This window comes from Coturnix japonica, chromosome 11 (genome assembly GCF_001577835.2).
Source record: "Coturnix japonica isolate 7356 chromosome 11, Coturnix japonica 2.1, whole genome shotgun sequence".
Lineage (NCBI taxonomy): Eukaryota > Metazoa > Chordata > Aves > Galliformes > Phasianidae > Coturnix > Coturnix japonica.
The window spans coordinates 8,715,508-8,743,484 of NC_029526.1; the positions used below are offsets into that span (position 1 = coordinate 8,715,508).

A 27,977-nucleotide genomic window follows, 5' to 3' on the forward strand; every position below is an offset into this window, starting at 1 on the left:
CAGCAGTGTTATCCCAGCATCTCTTCTCCTCTGCCTTTCTGTTTTGTTTTTGTGATGGGGAGCTTTAGAAATGCTTTTACATGCCCCAATCTCTCAAACAAGCCCTTATGGCTGCTAGAATCAGTATTTCAGAGCCGTAGCTGTGCTGCGTTCCCCTGCTGAGTGAGTGTGCTGCCAAAAAGAAAAACAACCAGTGCCTTATTTCATATTTTATTTCCGTTTTTTTTTTTTTTAAATGTTTTTATTTTTATTTTTTTTTCTTAGGGAAAAGACTACCAGCTACAGATGCCATGAAGGGTGTAGCTCACTATTCTCTAAAACTTTTTTTTTTTTTCTTTTTTTTTTTTTTTTAATTCCAGAAAATCGTATTGCAAAAAATGGGCATGTAAACAAGGAAGCTCCCTCGGTGCCGGAGGCTGCTCCGCTATTTCCTTGGTGGCTTGTCGCTGCTGGGCAGGTGGCAGTGGGCTGCAGGCTCCTCGGCCGCCCCACATTGGGGGTACACCACAAAGCACAGCTTCTGTCCCCAGCACGTCACCGACTCTGCAGGGAGCAAGTGTGCGGTTAGTGCTGTCAGCATGGCTGCTCAACCGCTGTGTGACGCAGTGCGGGACCCGGCAGCCATCTTCCCTACAGAGGCCTTGGCCCCTCCACACCACCCACCTTCCCTTTGGCTGCTTTTATCTCTGTTGGGGTGACACGTCAGTGTTTGCAAAACACAGGTGGGTTAATATCAGGTGCTTTTAGGAATGTCCCTTTGCTGTGAAGAGCCCTTTGTGCTGCCCAGAGGCCCGCAGGTCTGGGCTGTCCCTGAGGTAGCGCCAGTGCCCGGCAGTTGCAGTGAGGCTGTGGCCGGGCGGGCAGCTGCTCCTGCTTAGAGAAAGTCCTCACCACAGAACAGCTGCAAGCCAAGCACAGCCCAATCACAACCAACATGTGCACTGTGATGTGAGGGGAAAAAGCAAGGCTTTTTTGTTATTTAAGTGAGAAATAATTCATTGTGCCGCGTGGGGGTTCTGCAGTGCTGTTGGGGTGAGAGCGGGGTGAGGGACAGGCAGAGTTCTGTCATTTATTATTTCTTTTGTGATGGTTTGTTCAGTCTCTATGTGCTTAAAGTGATGCTCCTGTGCATCTGCTTTGTGGTTGAGGCTGTGGTGAGTGAGCTGGGGGATGCACAGGGGCACAAGTGGAGGCAAATACTGCAAGTGGTGAAGAAAGCAGTTACCTGCACAAACAGCCACAAAAATGCATGTTACCTCCTGTCCATGGCTCACCTGCAACATGCCTGTCTGCCTGGTGGCTCGTCATTCCTTCTAATTTAAAACTGAAGTACTGCCGTCCACAAGCAGCACCTAGCCTGCTTTCTGTGGGGGTCTGAAGGCTGTGCATGCCAGTGGTGGTTGGGCTCCTTGAGATCTCATCATTGGTGGGGGCTGAGCCCTGCAAGCCACAAGCAGTGGGCCTGAGGAGCACACCGAGCAGTGCTTACCTATTAGCCTATTTACACACTTTGGTTTATTTCTCCAGTAGACTCCAAGAAAAAACACAGGCACTCCAGTTAAAATGATAATGAGTCCGACTCCACAGACAACCGGCTCGGAGTATAGGCTGAAGACCAGCAGAAATGCCCAAAATGCCAGGTAAGTGATGGGGATGAGGAGGTTCACCTGGAGGGAGAGAACAGAGCAGAGCATGATGGCAGAGTGAGGGCAGCACTGGGCTGGCAACGAGGGCTGTGGCATCAAGAGCCTCATGGGTTGTGTCCCCTTCCTTCTGCCACTGTCACTTGCCCAACCTAGCAAGTTTGCTTTTGGAAGCCTTTGTATCCTGTTTTTACACATTTGGTGCTTTGGGGCATGGTTTGAAACTGAAACTTCACCGTTATATCTAAAAATGAACTGATCTTCAAAAGGAAACAAACAAACAAACAAACAAACAAAAACCAAAATGGAGGATACAGGGTTTTCAGTAGTTCCTCCCGTGCATTTTGCATTGAAGCCAAGGGATTTAGCTTTAACGTTTTCACCTTAATAGGTCTGAAGATTTTGGGTTTCTTCCAGCGTAACACGATCAGGCCTATAATTGTCACTCCATAGCAGAGGTAGTTAATAAATGACACATAGTTGATTAGTGTGTACGTGTCTCCAACAAGCATGATGATAAGAGTGGCCAGACACTGTAAAAAGAGAAAGGTGATCTAATGTGAATCACTACTAACAAGGTAGCTTAAAAGCAATAAAAACAAGCTAAAGAAGCTAAAAGCAGTTTAACTCTTGTTGCTTATGGTCCCACTGTGCTGCCTGAGCTGGACACTCCTGTACCTGCCTTCAGTGGCTGCACTCCACCAGTTTCTGGATTTGGCCCCTATAATGAGGACTTCTGGCAAAGGGGAAGTTGTCTTTTATGAGACAAGAGGGATTTCTTGTAGGTTAATATTCTGTGGTCAGTGCATCATTTTATTGCAGGTGCCCTGTGTGTATTATAAAGAATAAAAGCTTTGCCCTTTCTTCCCAGTGGCCCGTGGCTCATGCTGCAGATGACTGACATCATTAATCTCTTGGGCATTGCTTGTGTTAGGAAACTGGCAGACAGATGGTGGAAATTTACATGCATAGTTTTGTTTGTTTGTCCTTTATTTCTGAGTAACTCTGTGATGTCAGGAAAGTTGGTTCAGGATTCATGGAGTTGCTCTTCAGATCCTGCCCCACCTGCCCATTGCTATCCCAGGCATGAACCCCATTTCATGCTGCATATCATCCTGCAAACGTTGTCTCCTGGTGGCCAAAGTTGGAGGGAAATGAAATGTCCAGATCCTTTCAGAGAGCTTTCAGGATTTGGCTTCATGTTACTGCACACACTCTTTTTGCTTATGTCTTCTTTTTCCTTAATTAGCTGTTTTAATAGCAACAGTCTCTAGGGAGGGGGAAGTTCTGTACCACTGACACCAGTAATTATGCACCACCACAGTCAAATGACCTTTTGGACTCTCCATCCCTCTGTTAAAATCCTCAAAGCTATGTGGAGGTGGGGGTGATTTCAGTGTATTGATCCTGTTGCACTACAACATTCATTTAAAATAGGGCATTGCTTTATACCAGTGTGTCATAATGTTTCCTACTTTCCTCTGAAAGGTGCATGCTGGCAGACACACATCTACCACTAACAGGTTTTGCACTGAAGGCACCTGGGGCGCTGATGCTTCTTGTGTAGGTGACATGAATGTGTCAGAGCTCCTTGCCACATGGTTTAGTTTCTGAGTGGCACTGGGCTGCAGAGGAGTGTGTGTTTCCTCCCCTGATTGCCAGGCCTGACGGCAGCCTGATGCAGTGGGCAGGAGAACCTGTCACTCTGCTGTCTTGCAAAAAACCCTGTTTGTTTATTTTGCATTTAGCTTGGACCCCTCATTTCTGGGAGGATTCATAAAAATACAGGTCTTGCTGGTCTTTTTCTGTGTACAAAGAAAGCTTTGTGCATGCAAAAAACTAGGTGCAATTAACTGAGAAAGGAAAGAGAATCTGATGTATTAATTAGGTTTGCCTGAGGTCTGACCTCATTTGCTATTGTAGCTGCCTACACTATATTATTTTTACATTTGTATTTGTTAAGGAATTAATATTTCATTGCAGCATTTGATATACTCTGAGCTGCATTAAAGCACCTTCAAATGATGAATTGATATGCAGCGTTGGTTCTGTAATTTGCACTGTAATTTAAGGGAAATGTTTGGAGCAGACTGAGAGGCTGACACACGCCTGATTTATCAGGCCTGTTTGGTGCAGGCAGCCTGCTCATGGTGTGGCTATTTCACAGTGAAACAGCACAGAAACTCAGCATGTTGTTTGAGCTGATGTATTTCTAAGGACGAGGAAGTTCTGCTTTGTTGGCATCAGCAGAGTTCAGCTGCCTGGCGTGAGGTCGGGATGGAGCCAGCGCCTTCTGTTTGCTCGAGGCAGGACAGATGGGCTGTGGGGTTTGCCCCCAGATCCTGTACAGGCAGTGCACGAGATGTTTGTGGTCGGGCACTGAGCCCTGGGAATGCCATAGGCCTCAGCTATGCAGGTATTTTGTCCAGAAAGTGGAATGTGCAGAAGGTTTATCTGATGAAATTATGTCTGGGTGTATTGTGCCAGAATTGCTGTTAGAGCCAGGAGAGTCACACAGATGTGCATCTTAGTGCATCTTGCATCAAATCCTCATTGTTTTGATGCAGCCAGTGTTTAGAGCAGATGCCCTTTGGAAGAATTCCCCTGCTTGCACTGTGCACTCAGGGACTGCAGTGCTGAAGGTCATTTTTCTCGTTAATATCTTCTTTGCCACAGCAAAAAACGTCACATATTCTGCTCATCCTATATTCATAAACTCCTTGGTCTTGCCGTGTCTCTGGCTTTGGCAGCAGAGTCTATACTAGACCTGCCACAGTGGGATTAGCAGTGACCACAGGGATTTCCCCCATGTGAAATATTGCAGAAAGCCAGCAAAATTGGTGAAAATAATTCATTTTTTCTTAAATGAGATATCTTCATTTCCAGACAAAGACACTCGCTACCTCCCAGTAGGGTCAACAGGTTATACTGGGCCTAGATAGCAGCTTGAATTAGATACCAGGGTATTGCTCCCAACTGCAAGGGCGGCTCTCCTTTCCATGAATCAGTATTTCTAAGAGCTTGCCCAGGTCTGAGCAGGGTACAGGACAATGGGGCACAGACAACAGGACTTACACAGACAAGCAGGGCTGGGATGGGTGTACAGTACTTGACATGGATCATGGCAAGCAAGCTTGGCAAATGGCCTTCTCGGGCACCAGAGAAACATAACCTGCAAAAAAGAATAGGAGCACTAATGCACTGCATGCAAAACAGCTTTTCTCAGTATCTAGCTGTACAATGTCTCTAATCTCAACTGCCCTTGTGGGTGCTGCAGTAGAAGGAAGCTGCTCTCCGGCTGTTGGTTTGAATCTGGGGGAGACCACAGCTTGGTCCTCACTTCCACTAGAGATTTGTGAATAACTTGGTGTAAGTTGTTTCACCTCAATCATTCCGTGCAGGAGGCCTTTAATGGTTAATGCAATTTGTGAAATCACCTGATCTGAGTTGCCCAATTATCTCTGAGGATGAGGACTGAGATCTGCCAGTCCCCATCTGCCAGCAGCACTGCCTGCTTGTCCATGGACACAGGGAAGCTGTGAGATTATCAAGCCATATGTCGCTAAGGCACCAAAAATCTCACAGATAATAGTTCCAGTGTCAAAAGGACTTTGGTCGAGGTTTCATGTGCCTTAAGATTTCACTTTTACATGCATAACGTGTTACACGTGCATTCAGACACGTGCATTATTATTATCTCATGATAATAATAACAATTATGGAAGCACTCAGATAACTTTCCTGAGGTATTTCAGAGCTGGATTGTTTCCTCTAAAAAGAATTTATAAGTTTTCAATTGAGTTCAGGAGGTCAATTAATACAAATAGACTTTGAAGATTCTGGTCCTGCTATCATCAGTGTGCATGCAAAGCATCTTGCCTGGAAGGAGCTTCTTCATTGCGGGAGTGATGCCTGTAACTGGGAACTGAACCAGGCCCTGCAACTCCTTTTTCAGCTAAGTATACTTCAGCTTGTAGCTACTGGGACTTTATTGATGTAAAACTGCTTTGGTTCCATACTAAAGCTGTGTTTAGCTCTTACTGCAAGTTATTCCACATCTGCAGGCGCTTTTAGTAGCTCATAAAGATTATTTTGCAAGAGATTCTGTGATTCAATATTACATTTGCTGATTGAAACAGAGCACTTCATAACTGAATGTATCCAACATGCCCAACAGTGATCTCACCATGCTATAACATCCAAAATGTCTATCTAGCATTTCTTTAGCAAATCAAATTAAAACAGCCCCTCCCCAAATTAGATAATGTTCATAAAATTGTACTCCATCTAACCTTGATGAGGTAAAAAGGTATCCATTTATTCCTCCAAATGTAGATAGGGCCACTGAGACTGGCATAACCCAGGAAAAATAGCCCAGTAACTTTTCACCAAATGTCTAAAGCAACAGAAGGCAGAGAAACTGAAATACACTGCAAAGCACAGCACTGAAATCAAAGTGTATTTTAGACATCCAGGGAATGGTTTACTTACTACCGCCACAGCGTTGGAGGACAAGAGCTCTTGGGGTGACATGGCAGTGAAATATGCAATGTTGGTGAACGTATACACAAATGTCACCAATGGGATGGATATGAATATGGCACGAGGTAGGTTCCTAATAAAAGAATTAGGAGGGTAGATAAGAATTTACAGTCATACACAGAGAGACCACAATAACCTTAGACAGCCTGGGGCACTCAACCAGCCGCGTGCGTTCATTTGCTACAATGCTGTGGTACCTTCCAGGGGTGAATATTTTACTTAGTTGCCAGTCCAGAGCCCTCTTTAGAGGTGGGCAGCTGAACAGATCGCTATCTAATGCAGTAATGCGTTTTTGTCTCTGTGTCACACTTGGAAAGAAGTTAAAAAACAAACAGAAGAAAAGTACTTTAATCTTTGTGATCCTGAATGGATTTAGTAAAAATCGGAAGATTTTTTGTTTTTGTTGTTACCAAATTACTTCTTTATATTCTATTTTCCCTCTAGAGCCTGCAAAAATAATAGTATTTCAGTCTATTCCCTCCATTTTTATTTCTTAACTGAGTCCGTATTTGCCTTATAGAAGTCATAACTTTTCACCGTTCAGGTTTGTGATTGTGGTGACCCATTACAGTGCTGCTGTTTTATGGAGGGAATGCTGATCTTTCTCTATTCCTGCCAAGGTCTCTGAGTGTGCACTTTCCACTCACTGGTGTGAAGGCCTGTGCAGGGCTGCTCGTGAGACGGCAGCTTTCATTCACTTCCAGCCAGCCTGTGCAAGTGCTTGAACTTCTTGTTGAACTGCTGTGTGTGCGGCATGCCCAGAAATAGCTGATGCTCTGAGAGCTGCTCTTGGCATCCATCATTCTACTTTATCATCTCGGAAATTTTGAAACGTTTGAGCTTTGCTTTACTAAAGTAGAACTGTTCTCCCTCTGGCTCCCCCCTGTCTGCTGGTGTTAGGACATTTCAAAGCTCCTTCCCACATACACAGCTTGCAGAGAGCTGACATGGGGCGCCCCAGGGGCAGGTCCTGCAGCCAGGCTGTGCTACAGGTGCAGGGCAGGGAGTGCTGCCTGTGGGTCAGGTGCCTTCCCATCTCCTCATTCAGGGCTTTGTATAACATCCCCTTTGGGTGAAAAAGCAAAGTAACTTGCAGTAGAGCCCAACATTTTTCTAACAAGGGACAGTGATTCTCCCTATAGATACATGGTGCATGTCATTGATTAATTTTTTGCTAAGGATGCATTGTATGTTTGGTCAAGGCTATGATGACATTGCTTTGTCCATAGTCCATTTTAATTGAACTGATATTTTGTGCAGTCTGTTCCTAATTTCATCACGGTGTTTTGTTAACTAGCCTGCTTGCATTCCAAACAAAAAGTCTCTCCTTTAGCCACACCAGTCCTACAGGACCGGTAATGATATTGCTGCAGCTCATTGGATGAACTATGTTATCACATGGCTCCGATGTCTCAGCGCTTCAAAAAATAATGTGGTTGATTTGGAAAGGGATACTTGCCTGCAGGGATCAACCAACTCTTCTGTTACATAGTTCAAGAAGTTCCAGCCGCTAAATGCAAACGACCCTTGAAGGAAAGCTAGTGCTAAATGCCCCACGGATGGAGTCATCCAAAAATTGAATGCTTTGCTCAGTGTCAGCTCTTCATAGTTTCCTGCACAGAAAGCACAAGCAAGAGTTTACACCTTCCCCTGAGGGAAGTGCTGCCCACCAGAGACACCAGAAAACAGGTGAACTTTGTTTTTTTTCCCATTCTTTTCATTGCTCAGTTATGTTTGAGACTTTGTGCTCTTCATGTTCCACAAGTCAGCTTTGGCTGGCACTGCACTAGTAGTGCTCTCTGTGGGAGGGTGTCCTGGGGAGGCAGTGGGCTCTGTAGCTCCCTCCCGCAGTGCTCACACTACTGCTACCTGCCGTTGCATGCACATTGCTGGAGGATGGCTCTGCAATGGGGTAAACTCTCTGTTCCTAATGCTATTTACTTTTGTGAGAACTTGGTGTTGTTCAGTAGGAGTGCTGGGAAAATATCTATGGGGCTGGAAGACTTATTAAGACTGTGGGACTGATATCACTGAGAAATAGTCCTGCTCTCTAAATGCCCTATTTCATCTTTCTTTGCATGACTCATCATAGACATGATAAAAACGTCACAAGCCTTTTGTGCTCTCTGCTTTCCATTAAGTTGGTGATTCAGTCAGACATTTCTGCATCCTAAGAAGGAGGCATTTTGTAGTACTCAGTCTTACAAGTGGCTTCTTGTAGGAAACCACTCTGTGCCCAAAACAAATGCGGCATCTTCCTGAACTGGGCCCAGCACTGCTTATCAGTTTGCACTCAGAGCACTTTAAAATTTAAAGACCATGCAACAAATCATAAATTTCCTGTAACCACTCTGAGATTCCTTCAGATGCACTTCTCCTTTATCAAAACCGACAACACAGGACAGAAAGGAATATGTTTAGGAAAGATACAGCTCATTTCTCTGCAGTGCCATCATTTTCATGACTCCGTGTACGGTTGTCACACAGAGAATAAACCTCCAGTGCACCTGTGCCTAGAATAAATCCCTCAGCAGCATGCAAGACAAATGCCTTTCCACTGGAACACACAGCTGCTCTGTGGATGTCATTCTCCTGCTCCTTCCAGCCCAGAGAGCACCCGCAGCACCCAGAGCCCATTCAGCAGCACAGAGACTGCTCCACTGCCCTGCAGTCCTTTTGGGTGGCTTTGTAAGGAGGGTGAGAGAAGCAAGTGTAGCAACAGTACCATACCCGTGTTGGAGCTGTCTCACAGAGTACCTTTAAAGATCTGTATGAAGCCCACAGTAATGATAAGGGCCAAGGCTAAGAGTTTTCCTGCCGTAAATATATCCTGAATGCGCGTTGCCCATCGAACGCTGGAGCTGTTGACCCAGGTCAGGAGTACTGGAGAGCAAAAGACGGAATTCAGTGAAATGAAATTATGTTTATTTAAGAACACACACAGCGCTGTAAAACACTGACTGCTGCATAGTTCCCGCGTGGCAATAACTGAGGTGAGGAGGGGACTGGCTTTGCCCTATGAGGTGCCTAGCTGCAGAGGAGCATCCATCACAGCTCTCCTCCCTGGGGCTTTGCTGCCTGGCTTCTCCAGCTCGAAGGCTGTGCCTGCTCAGAGCTCAATCTGCTACCTGAACTGGGGTTTCGGCCTCCTTACAGGACACGGAGAATGTCTTCTTTCCCTGTGGCTCTGCTCCAGTCCCACCAGCTCTGTAAGTAATGAATGCAAAGCCAGTGGTGATATGCACTTCCTACATGCCTGCATTTGGGAATGTTAAAAGATGACGAGGGCTTGAGGCAGTGGTGGGAAACCTGCTCTGGGTGAGCTCATCTGCCACCTCTGTACAGGGATGAGCTGCAGCCCACTGTGCTCCCTGCAGGCAGGTGGGGAGGGACTGGCTGCCCCACATAGGGCACACTCCTGCTCTTTGGTTTTGGGGCCATCAACCCAGCCTTGCTGAGTGATCCTTTGCAAAATGAGGCAAGCTTTGTGTGCACAAGAAGCAAATACTCACGTAAACACACCATGGAGAGGATCCTAGAGGCATTATACGGGGGAATACAGTTAGGGAACACAGGCTGCAGGACATAGTTTGAGAAGGTCAGTGAGATGACAGCCAGACTTGTAGGGTACATGATGAGCACCGCACTCCAGAGCAGCAGAAACCTGAGAACACAAGAAAAAGCACAAGAAAGCTGGGCTAGGTGTGCTGGAGGAGAGTAACACACAAAAAGCTGTGCTGCAGTTGGGAAATGCCCAAGACACTGGATTCGAGTGCTGTAATCTCACTCATAGCCAGCAGTCACCCACTTTTGCTTCTCCTCATCCCTTTTCCTATGTTCCTAGCACAATCTGGATTTCAAATTAAACATTTCTAAGTGAAATGCAGGTGATAGGTTTTCTGGGCAGAACCCCCTGGTTCCTCCATGTCAGCTTTCGTCTTATCCCACGTGCTTTGTGTAGACCAGAGAAATGAATGCAGTTAAAAATATTCAATGGGGAAAAATGACTCAGAAAACAGTATTTCAGGTGAAATTGGCACTTGCTTCTATGTTGTAATATAAAGTGCATTGAAGTTGGTATCTGCTAGAATGTGGTTTAATGGGATTGTGAATAATTCAACAGATTTTTGACAGTCAATTTGTTTCATGCTGAATTGAAATACATGCAGGGCTGATAGCACCAATTAAATTAAATGCAGAATTTTAGCAGAGGGTCGCAAAGTCACACTGCCAAAATGGGGGCTGAGAGGAAATAGCATTAAAATAAATAGGAAACTTGCCTATGATTTAGGTCCCATGTTGTCTTATTTTTAGGTAAATCTTGCACAAAGCCTAGTTCTGTGAGAGAGCTGTTGTTGCTCAGATCATGTTGGTGCTGGGGCAGCACTGCTGTGCCCTTGCATTGTTCTTGTGGCTCACCCCAGGTGTGTGCTGGGGATGTCTGTCCTTGTGCTGTATGCTATGGCTCATTGGCAGGAATGGGTCCTGATGCACTACCCAACCCTCTGAGCCCACTAGGTAATTGCTGATTTTCAAGTACCACCTTTTAGTTGAATATTGTACAGGAAAAATTAAGAACAGGATTTCCCCAGCAAAAAAAAAAAAAATCTTTTACAGATCTCCCGTATAGAAATACCTCAGTTATGTCTGCTGGAGGTCTCAGAGCCCTAACAGTTGGATGCCCTCACCAGTGGACTGCATGCAGCCAATGAAAATGAAGTCAGAGTGAACCATACTTGGATGTCATTAACAAAACAGTTTGAAGTGGAAACTTATGCACACCATCTGATCACAGGAGAAGCTGAATAGACTTATGAAAGCTCGAGGTAGTTTGATCATTATCAATGTTATCCTAAGTTGCTTGGAAATTTTAGATTTTGGCAACAACAAAGGAAATACAGAAACATACTTGAGGTAAGTTTTATTTGCAGTTTGAATCAATATTAATCAAGGTTTTGGGTTATGGCGAGTGGTCCCAGACTGGCATCCTTCAAACACTCTGTGCTGCCACTCACTGCTTGCATGCATGAACATCATATGGATATGGCATCACTTCCAGCCATTGATTTTTATTGAGCTGGAGAGGAAAATGAAAGCATCCTGCAGTCTGAGGGCAGAACTGGGAGTGCTGCAAAGGGGCAATTTGGTATTTTGGGTGAGAATAGAAGGGGTGACTTTGCAAAAGGAGATTATTTATGAATGTTCTGTTTCTTCTAAGCCAGCTGTCTTTTCCTCACTAAATACTGAATGTAAGCATGTATTCCAATGACTCTGAGGAGATGTGGTACTTACCCAGCTAGCCCACCAAAGATCTCTGTGACGTAGGAATAGTCCCCTCCTGATTTGGGGATGGTAACTCCCAGCTCAGCATAACACAGAGATCCCAGGGCAGCGACCCCGCCGCCAAGCACCCAAATAATGAGAGCCAGTCCCACCGAGCCAGTGTGCTCCAAAACCCCTTTCGGTGATATAAAGATCCCAGAACCAATGATGTTACCTGGAAGGGACAGAAAGTTTGCAGTGAGAAATGAGAAATTAACTTTATTTTTTAAAAGCAAACAAATCCAGCCGGTGCCCCTGCCCTGTCCCAACCCCTCTTCACCAAGTTTGCTTGCTTGTGTTTTATTTGGTTAAGCCCCAGGTAAAAAGTTGCCATGGATCAGGAATGAAGCAGGTTGAGCACTTGGATCTGCTGAAGCACTTCAAGAATCTGTTGAACGTCTGTTTTTAGAGCTTGTGGTTCTGTGGTGTGAATTTGGGCAGCTTGAAAAGCTGCCTGCTGTCACTTCTCATCAACAATTGATTGAAAGGAGTTAAAACGTGTCTGTGATAAAGATTTTAAGATGAGAGTTAAAGATGAGAGTTCAGAGGTTAAACTAAAAAAAAAAAAAAAGTTGGGTTATCCATAATTTGGGGGCCAAGAGAGGCTGTACTGGAAAGGACAGATTGAAGATTGTGCTTGGAAAAGTCACTTCTAAGTCTGGAAATGTTACAAACCTACAAGTTGAAAAATCACTTTAAAAAGTGATGTTGACCAAACTTCTTCTCAATTTTTCATTTTAATCATTACACTCTGAGGATCCCACTAATAAGAGTCTCTGAGGATCCCACTAATAAGAGTCTTTCTGTAGACAGAGGAAGACCACAATCATTATCTCTTTAGATGAAAGCTGATAGTTGCAGCTGCCACTTGAAGAAATACACAAAATGTGTATTTTGATTGTAAACTTTGATTTACGCTGCCATGTGAACCCCCCACCCTGCTCCAGGAGGGGTTGAGATGTAGGTCTGCTCCTTTGTACCATGGGTTGTATACAGAGAGATGGGGGCAAATAGGACAGTCTGGGAAGCTGCAGGGAGATGTATGAGGGAAATGCAACACCCAGCTCTTCCTGCCCATGTTCTTCCTGCCTTCCCTTCCAGGGGCAAGGACAGCAGAGGGAGGCAGGCAGGAGGATGTGGTGGGCTGGGAAGAAGCCAGAAGGAATGGTGAGAGGCCAGGCTGATGCTTCCTTCTGCAGCAAGCTGCTCCGATGGCTAAGCAAGAGGATGTCCAAATTTAACTTCTGTGTAAATAACAGGGGGAAGGGAGCGATCACAAGCTGGAGGTCAGGAGCCCTGCCTGCAAAGCACGGTAGCACTGTAGAGGTAGTAGGTTTTAACTCCCTCCTTGGGACAGTACAACATCCTGCTCTGGCAGCCCTGGTGCTGAGCCCACAGAAGCTGCACAAAGGTGCAGGGCCTCTGTGTTGGTTATACTGCCCAGAGCCCATGTATACCTTGACTCTACTTTGCTTCTCAGCAGCCATCAGTTAATGTGAGTGCCTGCCCTTCTGCGAGCTCAGAGCTGCCACCTCCACATGTAATTTGTCACCTTGACATTGTGTTACTAAGTGTAGAACGGAGAAAATTCCACTGCAGCATGGTATCTCCCAAACTGATAATGTACAAGAAATTGAGAAAACCCTCTGCTATCTGGGGCATCCAAGTGCTAGGGCAGCTTTCAGGCTGTCTTTGTATCTGGTTTCTTCCACCTTCTCAGCTGCTTGGGTACAATAGCAGATCTGTGATGGGCTGGAGGGACAGGGGAAAGAAGTGAGTGTTGGGGAGGTGCACCTGCAGAGACAAGGGGCAGCAGCGTGGTGTGGTGGTGATGAAGGGCAGGCTAAATGCATAGCCAGAAGGTTGGTGGCTTGGTGCATTGTCAGATGTGTATTTGGCCTAAATTAAAGCCCTGATTTTCTGTGCTTCGTGTTTCCACCTCAAGGAGAGGGCACTGCAGGGTGGCAGAGAGCTGCTGCTCGGCCTCAGGTGGCTGTGGGGAGGAGCGGTGCGTGGCACAGCACGGCCTCAAGTGCTTGCCCTCCTGCCATGCTGGGGCTGCCAGTGCAGCGCTGCACTATGCTACAGGTTGTCTATTCGAGGTTAATGCCTTCTGGTGTAGCTGTTGCAGGGGCAGGATGAGAAGGGACTGGAAGCCTTCTGGAGGCTCTTTCATGCAAACATTCACGGATGTTTTTTGGTTGAATTACGTAGTTTGTTGCTTCTGAAGTCTAACGTACTTCTTGAATGAGTATAAGGCAAAATTCAGTTCTAAACTCCTTATGGATTTCCTATTTTTTTCATGCAACATGTATGAAAGTCATATCAGCAGGAGGGGAAGTGCTACACCCCTTCTGACAGCAAAATGTTCACATGGAAATGAGCCATAGCTGTGGCAATATGCCTGGGAAGCACCTTCACTTCGCTCAGTGTAGGATGTGTTTAAAAATAGATACAGTGGAGATGAGGAAATGCTCAAAGAAGTGTCAGAAACTGCCTGATGAGAAGCAGAATTTTCAGGAGGTTTCATGTGTTTGGATGGAAGATTAAGCAGGAAGACAAAAGCTTTACCCACAAAGAGGTATTTCTATGCAAAATTTGGTCAGCAAGAATTGGCGACAATTTGGAGAGTAACTCTGCAGCAGAAATGAAACTGACTGTGCAGCACAGGAGTTGCATTGCTGTGATTGAGAGGTTGGGGATAATTTGTTTCAGTTTATTAGTTTCTTGCAACAAAACTACCTATTCAAACCTAGAGGAAACTAATTCTTAAATTACACTATTCTTTCCATGGCTCTGTCTAAAGGTAGAACCACAGCAGTGCTTGCTTGATGTTAAGGAAAAGCCCTTTTATTCTTAACTTAAAGAAACTGGGCCATAAAACTGGTCAGTCATTGCTCATTTGTGTGGGAAAAATGACCCCTGCAGTACTGCCAATGTCAGCGAGACCTCAGGTGATTGCTGCAGCACTGCTGGTCACACAGCCCTCAGTCATGGGGCAGATGTGTGCCTGCAGTGCAGAGGGGAAGACATGCAGCCATTCCCTCCTTTCCTTTCCCATTTTTCTGGGATATGGAAACCACTCAATATTGGGGAAAAGAATAATAATAATAATAAAGAGATAGGATTAAAACCATACGCTCTCAAAATGGTCTATTTCAGGCTATTTCACTCCCGAGCTTTGTATTTATTTTTCTTTTTAAGGCTCCATGTTTCAAATTAAGAAGATATTTTCTAAAATGCCCAGGAGGGTGAGGAATATCCCTCCTAAGCAAAAACTGATGTTCTTATGGAGTAACATCCCTTAAAGAGTTTTTGTGAAAGGAGAGAAGAAAAGGCACAACACAGATACCAGGGCTGACTAATTGAGATGCTGTGTATAGGAAAGAATACATACTGCTGCAGCTGAGTATGAAGAGGTAATAAGGATTCAGAAGAAAAAGGAGAAAGAAAAGGTCCCATAATGTAGGAATTCATGCTTTTTAAAAAATATTGAGTGGTCTTTTCCCAGATGCATTTTGTATGCAGTGCTGCAATCTGCTGCTGGGGAGCTCTGCCCAAGCTGGCAGCTCAGCCTGTGCTTTGTGAGTGGCATTCACAGCCCAGGCGGGCTGTGACCGAGGGCGCTTGCTGGTGACACCGAGCCCGGCGCAGAACTGATGGAAACAAAACCACCATTGTAGCACGGTCGTGAACTGTACGAGCTGCAGCTTGGTGTGCTGGGGGGGATAGTGCTGGTTCTCCAAGCCACTGAAAGGAACTGCTCCTTGGTGCATAGCATTAGTGCTATGGTTTCATGATGCCCTATGATTTTAGGTAATATTTCTCCCAGTGGCTGTAGGGCGTCTTTTCTGTGTCGGATGCTGTTTTCTGGGCACTGCATTACGAGCTGCTGCAGCAGAGCCACACAGAAGGAACTGAAGCTCGCCAGGAGCTTGGAAGCAGCTCAGTCCCTCTGCCATCAGCCATGCTCCATCCCCACTGAACTCAGGAAGCAGCTCCTACTCCAGATCTTTTGCTGAACAGAATGCTGAAGAGCCCATCCTCCATTCCTTCCTGTGAAAATACACGGCTTTGTTTGTGCTTGTAGTTCAGGTGCTGAGATCTGGCCCTGTGAGGAACTCCCCAGAGCGGTCTGTTGTACAGTGTAGGAGCTGCCCATGGACACGCACCCCATGCAGATGTGTGTGTTCCAAAGCTGCAGGACTGGCAGGCATCAGGGCACAGGACATTGCTGGAAAAGCCAATGGTTGTAGCATGCCTTTGGCTTCTGAACTGCTGGGAGTGCATTTGGGGTCAGGATTTGGTGTTTTTCAATGCAAATGTGGAGGTTGAAACTCGTTTTTTAAACAAAAGCTGAATTCTCATTAAAGTATTTCAAGAATTGGATGTGGAAAGAAAGCACTAAATATGACAGTGTTTGTGAGAAAATGCAGGGGTCTGGCAATACTTTGTGCCATCACTTTGAGAGCAAAGTCCTTAGGGCGCCTTCTATTTGTCTGCAGCACACAATCCATGCAGGCTGTAAAAATAATGGATGTCTCAGCTGGCTGGAAGTATTCGGCAGTTCTTTAGGAAGGGGCTTACTGGATGTATGCAGAGACCTTAGTCCTGATAAAAACAGCAATTTCCTGTGTGGTTAGCAAAGAAAATATCATTCAGGCCTTCTTACTGCCTGTGCTTTCCATTACAGCTCTATGTTATGTATCTGAAATTCTGAATGGGTCTGTAATATTGACTAGAAATTTGGATAAGCAGTTTTTTCCTCTAAGAAGTGAAATACTGTCAAGAAAAAAAGGAGCTCGGCACTTTTTTTTGCTGCAGTCAGATAAATCACTGTGCAGCTCGTTGTTCAGTGAGGGGTTGCAGTAGGCAGCGTTTCTGGAAAGCCGTGCAGTGCTCAAAGCAGAAACCTGCCGGGACAAAGGCTTCCAGCGAGTGCTGTTTGTCACCATCAGGAGGTTGCAGTGCCACACACGGCCCTTGCTTGGTGTGGTCCCCAGCATGGCACAGCTTTAGCAGGTGGCCTGAATATGTGCATCTGGGTATCTTGACTAGGAAGGCAAAGACTTGAGATTACTGTTCAAATAAGGGAAAGAAAAAAAAAAAAAGAAAGAAAAGAGAGCTTAGATGAAAAAAGGAACTGGGCTTTACAAGTGTATTGAATCCAGATGAAATCTGAGGTGCGTGATGTCAGTAATGACATGGTATATCCCATTGTGAGTTATTTAGTTAGCAGAAAAGTGCTACACTAAGCAGCCTTCAGTCCAGCTATTAGCTGCTAATTGGCTTTCAGAAGTTAAACATTCATAATTGAGGACACTAGGAACTGGCTTGGATTGTCACTGTCTATCTGTGACCTCAGGATATGACACACCAATGTGAGCAGCCGAGAGGTGACGGCACGCCGGTGCTAACCCGGCACTGTGCCACATGTGCAGCCATAACTCCAGAGGTTGTGCTCTCTGCTTTGGAAATACAAAGAGTAAGTGAAGTTCTGGGTGGACAGAGAATTCAGGCTCAGAAAGTTACTAAAATACAGGAATGGCACAGAATTAAAAGCAGCAAATGCTCCAGTGCGCCTTGCCCTGAGCTCTAGTTGAGCACAAACTGGGGTGACGTGGCAATGTTTGCAGTAGTTCATGTGATGGTCTTGAACTTCTTTAAATAGTATGCAGAAAACTCTTAATGAAGAATGGATGAAGAATAAAAGAATCGACAGAGCTTGGCATTAAACTAATAACTTCTTAATTTCATGTGTGAGAAAAAGATTTAACTGCCGTAATAGTGGAAAATGAATTATGGCTCCTCAGCTAATATGCTCGTAAAGGAACAAAATGAAAAATGGCCACAGAAATAACAGTGGTGATTTAATGTCTGCAGGGATCGGTATTTAACAAAATTAAATGATCTAAAAATCTGACTTCAGTTCAAATATTTATGTTAAAATTCCTAGCAAGTAAGAACACGACCAGTCACCACAAACTGCAGTTCTGGCATTCCAAGTGGATTTTGCTGCATTAAGAATTCCTGATCTGATTATGTTACACCCAACTTTAAAGATTTTTAAAATTAGGCTACTTAAAATATCGACAAAAGTATTTTCTTTAACTTGTCTCAGACCTGTAAGGAAGGCATCTGCATTTTGAGCACCAACACTTGTATTCAGCCTGTGTGGACCTCAGGAAGGTTGTTCCTACAATAGAAAGCTCAGCAAGGAGCCGGGGGACCACTGGGTCCACAATGCCAGCACACAGAGGAACAGCTGCGTGTCAGTGGGTATCGCTATTGCAGCAGTCACATCCTCAACTCGCTTCTTCCTGGCTGCTGTTTGTGATTGTGGGGATCTTTCCCTTGAGAGGAAGTATCTTGTCTTTAGTGTTTTAAGCAAGTGTGAGACTGATTAAATTGCAAAGATGATGAGCGGAAATAGCAGTGGGTGCTACCTGTGCGTGCAGACGGTGCTGTGATGGTTTGGATGCGTGTTAGGTGGCTGCATCGCAATTAGGGAATTCATCATCTAGAGAAATGCAATCAAAGCAATTCAGTGAGAACTCGCACCCTCAGCACTCAGAGCAGTCAATGTGTGCATGGCTGTGCATGGCAGAGCTGCCTCTCCCTGTGCCCTGGGAAGGAGCTGGGGACAGCCTGGAACTTCCCAGGACCTTCCATGGGTTGGGGGCTGCTGGAAAAGTCCTTTAAAAGCAGCAAGCAGCACATTTGGCCCCAGTTTATGCTGGATGAACTGTTTCACAATGATGATCAGCTTGGAATTACCTTCTTCTAGCACTGGAATGCAGTCTTAGAGAAAAGCAACATTTGCAAAACCTGCAAGGTGCAGTTATGGGGTACAGTGCTTTTCTGCTTACCCAAACACTGCTGCATGCTCTACAAGGCTGACCATGCTCAAAGCATTAACAGTCCAACCTCTGCCAAGGTACTCAGTGGCTTAAAACAGGTTAAAATTTCTGCCTTTGTGAAGAGGAACACTCTTTTCTCTTTGTAAAATTAATGATATTCTGTGCATTTTCTCATAAAGAAGAGGGTTAAACAAAAAAAACTTCATAGGGCAAAGCTTTTAGAGCTGTTCTGTTCACACGGTCATTGCAAAGTGATCTGCCACCTGAATGACATCCAAGGAGCTGATGCTGCCAGTGCTGGGTACCTGCAGGGAGGGTGCGTCAGTGCTGACTGACCTCACTGCAGAAGGTGTGAGGTGCGTTCTGATCAATGCAGTGCTTACAGCCAAATGCAATTGCCCTAATGCTGTTCTCTTCTGGCAAACATCATCAGGGATCTCTCCTGAGTTTGCACATGGGCATCCCCTGGATAGGATCAATTAATTTACAGATTGCCCATGCTTAGAAACTGCTCAGAGTTACATGGCTGAGGTCAGCAGGAGACCTGCACCTTCCCCACACAGGTGTTGAGGGCTGACCTGCACTGCAGTTGCTAAGTAGCGAGGTGGGGCTGGGATGTGGCATCTTTGGAGCAGGTGAGATAAAGAGGAGATGGGTGGGCTGCTTGTGTGCAGCTTTATTCTGATTCGAGTAATGCTGCTGCAATGTGCTTATATCAAAAGAGAAGTTACAGCCTGTATGATAGGATTTTTGTTGTTCTGAATTGAGACCTCCTTTTATTCTGTTAATCCTTTCACCGGCTGCAGGCTCTGTCTGCTCTTTTCAAGTGCACAGTCCACTGCTTTTATTTCCTGCTCCTCTGTTCTGACTCTTGTACTTGGTCTGATTTCTCTACTTCCTTAACTTCTGACTTGTTCTCCTCTTCTCTTGCCAGTGCTGCGATATGTGGGCTGCATTTCATTACCATGGAGAGCAAATCTCAGCCTCCTGTGCCCTTGTCTGTGTGCTGCAATGCTCACCACAGATAAGGGGGGAATGCTGAGAAAAGCCTTCTCCTAGGAAGCAGGAGACATTTTCCTGGGGATTTTCTCAAAGGAGTGACACAGAAGGAGCTCCAGATTGCCACCACCCTGAAAGCAGTGTGCATCAAGGTAGGGCTGTGTGTCCACACTGAACCAGCCACTTTTGGGCTTCACACTTTCTCGCTTTCCCTTTCCTGTTCCAGAGCAGTGCTGCTGGCAGGGCAGAGCTGCTAGGTGGCAACACAAGCCCCAGTGGGGGCTGCAGGCAGCCTGGGGTGGTGGTGGAACTGCATCACTCTGACAGCCACGCTGCAGCCCAGTCTGCCCCTTGCCCTGTGTGCTTAGTAGGTAGAGGGCCCCTGAAGCAAAGTGCTCCTTTGTGCTAACTTCCAGAGAGAAACTGAACACCAAGCCTACCTTTGTGCTCTGCCAGGGGTGGAGAGAAAAACCCTCTCCTGTTCCTAAAATGCCTGGGTTGCCCTGGAAGGAATGTGTAGCACTGCACATGATGAGTAGTGCAGCCTTGTGCTGTGCCAGCTCTTGTTATCTGTCCTACCTTTGTTTTCTGTGTTCTCTGGACCTCAGTAACCCAACCTGCAATTTAACCTGAAAGCAGCAGAGGTGTTGTCACATGCTGCAGGAGGTGGGGGTCTTCCTTAGGATGTGGTGCACCAGGATGTGATCACCACCAGATAAATCCTGATTTTTAAGGAAAGCAACTGGCAGTGCAGCAAGGCTTCCCTGCAGCAGCTTGAAAGGCACATACCACCCGTGCACTGGGTTTAATGCTTGTCCCTCAGCTAGGAAATCTCACAGGCAGCTGTGCCTCTGGGACAGCTCCCACAGTGCCCTCTGCAACTGTAATGATTTGTAGTATTTATCCAGAAGTAAAGCAATTAAAAAATGCTGCTCCTCAGCTCACCAATCTAGCTGTAATAGCAGCCAAAGAGTTCAGCTGTGTCAGGGAATGTGGTGGGTCAGCTGAGGACAAGATGACAAACACAGCTTTCTGCCAGCCCAGACTCCTCAGTCCTGCTCGTTGCAGTGGAAAAGACCCTCACACTGTAATTCGTGTCATGGAAAATGATATTTTTTTTAATCTTGGTTCTTAGCTTGAAGCATGGCAAACATTAATTGAACACTCTGGGAAATTGATCAGCAAATGCTGCCCAGCAGGAAGGCCTCTTCCTGTCTGTTCCTGTCCTCATAGAAGTATCGTTGTCTGTCTGATTAGAAAGCTGCACTAAAGTGGCAGTGTGAAGTTCATGAGTTGCACAGTACACTCACACAAGGGCACAGAAGAAACTCTGATAGATGGCACAGCAGAGGAAGCAGCCTTGGAGCTGGCACCAGCTCCTGGCCCCCACCTCATTGCAGCACCTCCCTGCTTACCTTGCTGGGATCACTGCAGCTTTCTGCTAGGAACAGGCTGAGTGAGAACCTCCTTTAAGCTCTACTGCCACTGCCTGGGCTCTGACACAAATGCTGTGTTGGATGCAGGTGTGAACAGGACCTGAGCAAAGTTTGCTGCTCTCACAGGGTTCACAGCTCTGTGGCAGGACATTGATCGGGTGCTCAAACTTACATTCTGTCCATGAATCTGTTATAGCAAATTCTGCTGTGGGCATCACTTATGATACTGTGCTCCTGACCTAAAGGATTCAGAAATCGGTGCTGTTTGTACCTTGACCTTATTTACTTTAAAATCTTTTACTTAGTTTTAGAAATAAATGTAGATAACTTTACAGATGAAAACTAGAAACTTGGCAGCTTTTCAGGAAAATCTTAAATATCTGCTGTCTGGGAATTTAAGGAAAATGCCAGATATCTTATTATGACCTCATGAGTTAGCAATATTACTAATCTTCTGCTTTGCTTATGAACTCTGTATTACCAAAAGCTATGGCTACCTCTTAAAACTGTCTTCAGAATCTGCAGCCTTCATGGTGCTCTTGAGGCCTTTATACATCAGGTTGCTATAGGCAGCTGACCAGCTGGATAAAAATGTCATCAGAAAAACTCCTCTCTTCCCCTCAAATGGAAAAACTTGTTTTCAGAGCATCTGGAGGACAGTGTGGAAGTGAATTAGCTCAGTATCTCAGAAGGACAGGCTATAAGCATCACCCCCCTCCACTCTGCAGCCTGATGTGCCTTATCCATCCAGGTGCACGGTGCTGATATACAGCCACCAGCAACGTGGCTAACAAGGGATTAATGTGCTTTGTATATAGCTGCTTTAATTTAATTCAGATCCAGATCCTATGAGGCAGTAAAGACCTCAGCTCCCACTGGAGGGGCTTGGGACTGTTAAAAAAGGGGTCTTTAATCTTTAATCTTCTATTGGGAGCCTGAGCAGTAAGGGGAGGCATTCCTTCATTCCTTCTGTATGTACTGGTAGTATTTACAGGATTTTGGTACCTTTTGTAATAGTCCGCTTAAATCTTAATGCGTTGCTTGGAAACCAGCCGTGTCCACAGTGAACAAACATGTAGACGTATCCTACTGCTTTCTGGCAGAGTTTACTGTAAGAAATGGCATTTTTGCAACAAGATCTACTTATAGCAGTACAAAAAAAAAGTAGTTTGTCAGCTTATTTTGAATTCCAAATATTTAAATTCTGTCATAAAAACAGAAAGCCCTTCAAAGCTGAAGGCTGAGCATGTGAAGACACCACCCAGCAGCAAGTACTCTTTTCCCCATGTTCTTAGAATATGGTTCAGCTACTTTTTAATTTAGTTGAGTCTAAGTACAGTGCTTAGAAGTAACAAGCTTGGATACTTTTTTGTGCTAACAATACTATTATGATTTTCAGGACACTTGAGATGATTAATTATGTTTCCAAAGTGTATGGCTTTTCAAGATTTCAGACCTAAATTTACCAAATACAAAATAAAAATAAATAACAATGAAACGTATAAGCACTTAGCAGAGGCCAAGGTCACCACCACTCTTTTAAAAACAAAACTATCCCCCAGCACCTCCCCATTTGGAGGGGTTGATCAACTCATTTTATCTATGATTACTATTTCATTTTGTTGTTTTGCACTTACAAAGTCCCAGAACACTGTTTCTGAAATGGTTTGGTCTCTCTTAATGTATCTGTGACTTGTCCAGTGTACCAGGTGTATTAGAAGTTCTGAGACAGGCAGCCTCGTGACATGCATCAATATAGATCATATCATATTAGGAATTTTATTTCTCTACAGAATGAGGCTCTTTCTTAACTTGATTTCTCCTGGCTTTTGTGACAGTAAATAAGGTCCTTTTATTGTTTAAACATATCTTTTTTGGTTTATTATATTAAGATATTTGGCTTGATCTAGATTTTGTGGCTTCATGAAAATGATGGAAGAGCTATTGTTCTTCCCAGCCCCTCAACCTGACTGCAGGCTATTTCAGAAGTAACCTTTCTGAAGTCTTACTGATTTCTAATGTTCTATTGTACACTGTTGGCTTTAAATCCCAATGTTTGATGTGCAATTCCAACAGTATTTAAGGGCAACAACAACAAAATAAAGACTTGTCAAATCTGGGAGAAGTTTATTTTTTCATAAGCTTTGGTAGTTTTCTAAAGAAAACTTAATACTGGTTCAGCTACATGAATTACTCCATTACTGAATGTTGCAGACTTACATCTCACCAGTACATGCTTCTCCACCTTTCTTTCTCTGAAATCCAGTGAATTTACCCTGTTGTCTAAAAGAGATGAGGAAGCATGTCCAAGTGCAAGAATTTAATGAGTTTTTGTTAACTCCAGAGTGGATCATTCATTACCTGAAATCGGAATAACAGAACCTACAAGTTCTAGAAAATTAGAACAATTAGTGAGAACCATTCCTCTAATCTTGCTTTTTAGCCCTAACTTACAGAGGTCATTGCCAGAACAACAAGTCAGGAGAACAAACTAATACTACCTAAAGAGATTTTGTTGAGGCCAACATATGAAGAGAAAGGAATTTACCATCATGTATGGCTTTCTTCTGCAGGAGAGCAGAGCTTGCATATTCTCTATGCTTCCTCGCTATAAGGGATACAGGCATTTAAAAAGGAATTAGAATGCTGAGATGCTCAGTCTGTGTTGGATTGCTGTCTCCTTGCTTTTCGCTATGGAACATCTGCTAAAGAAGTCTTTGGAAGACTTCTGGGTTTTTCTGGACTAATACTAAAACCAACACTGTTAGGATGTTTTATATCTGGGGCACTTCAGCACTGACAAATGCCTTCTCATTTTATCATGCTGCAATCAAGATGACAAAAAAGTGTGGCAGCTAGTAGGAACTGCCCCGCAGCCCAACAAAAACAGAGTCTTGAAAGGAAAAGTTTGGCACACAAAAAGCTCCAAACACAAAAAAGCTAAACCTCTACCAAACCCTTTATGCTCGTTGTGAGCCTGCCAAAGCAGAGCAGACTTTCTCAACAGAAAAGGCTACATTATGCTAGAAGGAAATGAACTGCAAGGCACAGGAAAAGGGAACGCGAGTGGAGATTTATGGCACCACTGAAAGCAGGCACTGTACTGCCAGATCAGGAGTAAGACACTACCGAAGGATGCTACCTCTGTTTTTTTGTCTATCAAGGAAGAATAAGGAGAGTTTCTGTTGCAGAGTATCTGCAACTACTGACATCCATAACAAAGCTCATAGCGTTAGTTTTCTGATCTCAATGGCTGTGTTCAGCCTAATCAGAATTTTCCACTTTTCCAGAAAAACTAAAGGGGAGAAAACACTCAAACTCCAACCACTCAATCCAAACCAGTGAACATCCTCCAAATATTAAGCAGGAAACAGAACCGTTGCAAATGCTCTAAGTTTTGCTTAAACACTGATGATTTCCTAAAGCACAAACTTTAGGTTTGCTGGTTTTTTTTTGTTTGCAAAAAAGAAGTCATTGTGTCCTGCTGCTGCTTCTGAGCACCGTGTGGAAGGATTTGTTCATGCTGACATTTTTTACTTTGCTTTACTGCAGCTTTTGCACTTTGCATTGTACACGGCCGCTCTGCAAGATGACTTCTGGATACGCACAGACCACAGCAAAAAGGCACATCTGTGGACAAGCAGACCATTGCCTATTTATGGTGTGAGCCAATTGAGAAGAATATAAATTTTTTTTTATTTTCATTTTATGCTGCTAGGTTACAGCTCCTTTTTACCTCCCCTGGTAAAACCGCAGTCAGAGGTAAGCCGCTAGCCTTGAAAAGCTGCAGGATCTGCCTGGAATTTTACCAAGCTGTTTGAACTTTGCCATGGCTTTTCTTGCAAGTACTGTGGTGTGTTTTCAGCTCCCCAAGCCAGGTGAAGGATCCTACTCCAAAGGATCCTGATAGACAACTGCATGTTTGCACAGACTGTGAAAATGTAATAGTGCACTATCACCCCTGAAGTTTATTGCCCTGTGAGTGTAACTTGCACAATGCATTTTGGATGAACATTTCTAAATTTCTCTTAAAAAATGTAGCATTTGATCTTCCTCAGCACTATGCACCTTTTTCATACAGAGCATCACATCAAAATGTGGACACCTATCGGCTGTTCTTTATTTATAGTTCCTGGACATTTAATTTTCATTAGTTATGAATCTGAACCTCAGACTCTAGTAAAAAATGTTTTCTAGTGCCTCAAAAGCACCTTTGTGGTACCTTGCTTTTAAGGAAGACATGACTCCCACCTTTATTTAGCCACAATTTGCATTTATAAGAGGACAAGATGTTGAATTACATTTCTCTGCAGCTTAGGTCTGTCCTATTGTCCTGAAAAAGTATTGAATAGTCGTGTAGGTTTATACACTGTGTGCTCTGCCAGCAAGCACAACGTGCAACTGAATGCTAAAATATTAGTCAGCAACGTGTGTAACAGAGATAAGGATGGCTCTTTCTTTTCAGCAACAATTTTTTTTGTACACGAGTAAGAACCATTGAGGTAATCTGCATTGCTCTCACAAGCTGGTAAACAGAAGCATGTCCTGAAACTCCAGCTAGCTCCAAAATCCAGTGCTCACACACAGACTTGGAGAGGGAGAAGACCCTTGCTGCAATGCTGCTGTTTTCTGTGATACCAGGTAAGATTGTAGATGTGGTAAGAAATAACACCAAGATATGGGTGACTGTCTTTCCTTCATACACCTTTCTTCCTGCTGCAGCCATGGAACTGGGGTACTATTCCAGTAGAGCCCTTTTGGGAGGATCTCCTGGTCATTCCATATGCTACTTGACAAGGAGATGGATCTGACCAGAGCACTGTCCATGGAAGAGGTATTTATGCAAGTGGAAACTTCCTGTAGATGGATGCATACACAGTTGTTAGTAAACAAGTACAGCGTCAGGCAGGTATTGTGGCAACCAAGGAAATGTGTTTGCTTGTTTCCTTGCTGCAGTTTCACCACATGGATAATATTTTTGCATACATACTATGACAATCCTGACAGAAGGAAGCATTCCCCATATATACATGAGCTTCCAGCTCATGTACATTCTGCTGACACCATCAGTGACATACTTAATCTGTATAAAACAATCGAATATCTCTTGCAAACATTTAAACATCTCATGGCTGCAGTTTGTATGTACATTTGCACGTACATTTCTAATGTAAGAAGGTGATTTTGTTATTCAGATCAGAAGTAGCAGGCTGGTATCAGACTTTAATCAGGCTGCTGTTTCTAATTCTTGTACTTTTCTAAAGAGCAGTGGAATGTGGCAGGAACTACACAGAGCCAACTCATGGAGCTTCTTACCCAGTTTTTCACCTGAACTGGCAAAACTGATGTTGAAACACTGGATAAGAATTTCTCTGTGTAGCTCACACACCTGTGCTGGTAGAAAAGACTGCAGTAGTCTTAATTGCACACATAGCCCCACAGGTTTTATATCACCAGCTCTGTAGCACATGCATAAAATGACTGTTGAATGAAATACGACATAGGCGTACGCATCTCCTAAGTAAAAAGTAATGGTGTTTTCAAGCAGTTAGAATAGTGTCTGTCAGTTATTACTTAGACAATTAAAGCGTGTCACTTCCTTTTAAGCTGTACCATTTCATCTGAGTGCTGGTAAGCTCAGTGTGCGGCGTAACTGAGTACATTAGAAGGTTATTAGTAACAGGAGAGATTTGTTTTCATGGCATTTAACCATATCTAAGACAAAGCAGTTTGGGATGGGGCAGACTGAGCTCTAACAGCACAGATCCTGCAGCAGTTGTTCTGGATGAAGGGACGTGCTTGTACCTGAAGGCAGGTTGTATTACACTGGGTGCAACCATGAGGTTTCATGGGGTCATAATGGGCTACAATGCACTGGGAGACCCCGCTGTTATTGGAACACTCTCAGACACAGTGGATAATGGCACTCACACCTCAAAGCCTTCTCTTTTGCCTCCTTACGTTATGCCAGGGGCACTCAGAAAACAATCTGATCCTCCAACTGCAAAGTGTACAATGCTTTATTTTGAACCAGCACAGTCAGCACATGGAAGGCAATTAGGGCTCATTGATTTATAGTCAATCTTCACAGTCTTTTCCAAATACTCCCCCATGTTTCCTCTTCTGGCTACTAACTTCCAGGCTCACCGCGCTCTCTGCCCACCCTGCAGGTGGTTGGAATTGCAGAACAGCCAGCAAGAATGTAACTCTTGGTGCAAAGTTTACACATCCCGGCCTCACACGATTTCATTTCATAATGCAAAAACACTCTCTTTTTTGTTATCTGCAGCACTTTCATGCACAGACAACGTGAAATAGTGACTTTGAGTTTGATACTGAAACCCTGAAGGGAGGAAGGATCTCTGCCCCAGAGACGCCGCGCTGCCATCGGATCGGAGTCGTGATACCGCCCGCACACCTTCCATCGTTCGGAAGGAAGTCTTTCCCCCCACGTTACATGTGAGCTACCCGCCGCCTAACGCCAGCTCAGGGCAACGGGTTCTTGGCTCTTGAGCCGAAAACCTTCGGCCGTGCTGTCCGGCCGCGTTCCGCTGGATGCCGCCCGCAGAGCTTCGCTGTTACGGACGGGCCGCTGACACGCGGTGTCACTTCGCACCTGCCCGCAGCCAATCCCGCTCCTGTCCGAGTTTCCTTTAGCAAAACACGGGGCGGTCCGCCTAACTTCTCGGCTCGAACGTTTGACACCGCTCGGCTTTACCGACATCGCCAATACTTTACCCCGCTCCGACGCCTTCGGTGGGACGGGAGGGCGTTCTACCGGCTTACTCCGCGGACGGCAGCCGGTGCCATCTACACGCCACCTGTCCGCAGCGACCCGGCACGGACCCGGCCATCGGTCCTTACCGATGATGATGGCACAGGCGCTCAGCAGCCCGATCTCCTTCTTCAGCGCCACCCGCTCGGGGCCGCCGGCCATCGTGCCCGCGCCGCTCTGCCCCGCGCTGCCCCGGGAGCCGAGCTCATGCTCCGCCCCCAGCGGGGGCTCCGGGGGGGTCCGAGAGCCGGGAGCGCGCCGGGATAAGGATGGAGAGCGCCTCTCGGGGCCGCGCGGCGGGTGCAGCTGATGCGGGGTAGCACGGAACGCAGCACATGTGTGCAGCTGGGCTCACACGAGAGATAACGGCGTTTATTTGCCACGTGCGGGGCGCGGAGGT

At 45.2% G+C, this 27,977-nt stretch overlaps 1 protein-coding gene and 1 long non-coding RNA gene across 16 annotated transcripts in view; one reads left to right on the forward strand and one right to left on the reverse strand.

Annotated features, from left to right (window-relative positions):
- Nucleotides 1-336: 336 nt before the first annotated feature.
- On the reverse strand, nt 337-27,766 carry SLC7A10 (solute carrier family 7 member 10). Of its 2 annotated transcripts, XM_032447155.1 has the most exons (11): nt 27,541-27,759; nt 11,478-11,682; nt 9,698-9,849; nt 8,943-9,068; nt 7,645-7,798; nt 6,135-6,258; nt 5,936-6,039; nt 4,719-4,815; nt 2,027-2,176; nt 1,490-1,667; nt 337-543 (listed from the first exon to the last, which is right to left on the reverse strand). In XM_032447155.1, exons 1-11 carry the CDS (start codon nt 27,737-27,739, stop codon nt 425-427), a joined length of 1,608 nt encoding a protein of 535 aa, XP_032303046.1. In that variant the 5' UTR covers nt 27,740-27,759; the 3' UTR covers nt 337-424. The 2 variants fall into 2 exon arrangements, with proteins under 2 accessions (XP_032303046.1, XP_032303047.1); XM_032447156.1 differs by having other exon boundaries at nt 430-1,667; nt 27,667-27,766.
- LOC107319261 overlaps nt 18,860-27,977 on the forward strand; it is a 150,805-nt gene continuing 141,687 nt past the window's right edge. For 4 of the 14 annotated variants that reach the window (XR_004308708.1, XR_004308706.1, XR_004308709.1 and 1 more), the window contains exons 1-3: nt 18,863-19,518; nt 24,355-25,443; nt 27,092-27,975. This is a non-coding gene — a long non-coding RNA (uncharacterized LOC107319261). Of the gene's footprint in view, nt 19,519-24,354; nt 25,444-27,091; nt 27,976-27,977 lie in introns of all 14 variants that reach the window. The other 10 variants (XR_004308702.1, XR_004308705.1, XR_004308703.1 and 7 more) reach the window with 7 other exon arrangements.

Bases quoted from the DNA above. Each gene is read 5' to 3' on its own strand.
- SLC7A10 (XM_032447155.1), bottom strand. From the start codon at position 27,739: ATGGCCGGCGGCCCCGAGCGGGTGGCGCTGAAGAAGGAGATCGGGCTG. The intron at 9,850-11,477 runs GTAAGTACCACA...TTGTGTTCTCAG, and splicing joins ATCTTTGGTGGGCTAGCTGG to GTTTCTGCTGCTCTGGAGTG. The intron at 2,177-4,718 runs GTAAGTCCTGTT...CTCTTTTTACAG, and splicing joins TCCCAGCCCTGCTTGTCTGT to TGTCTGGCCACTCTTATCAT.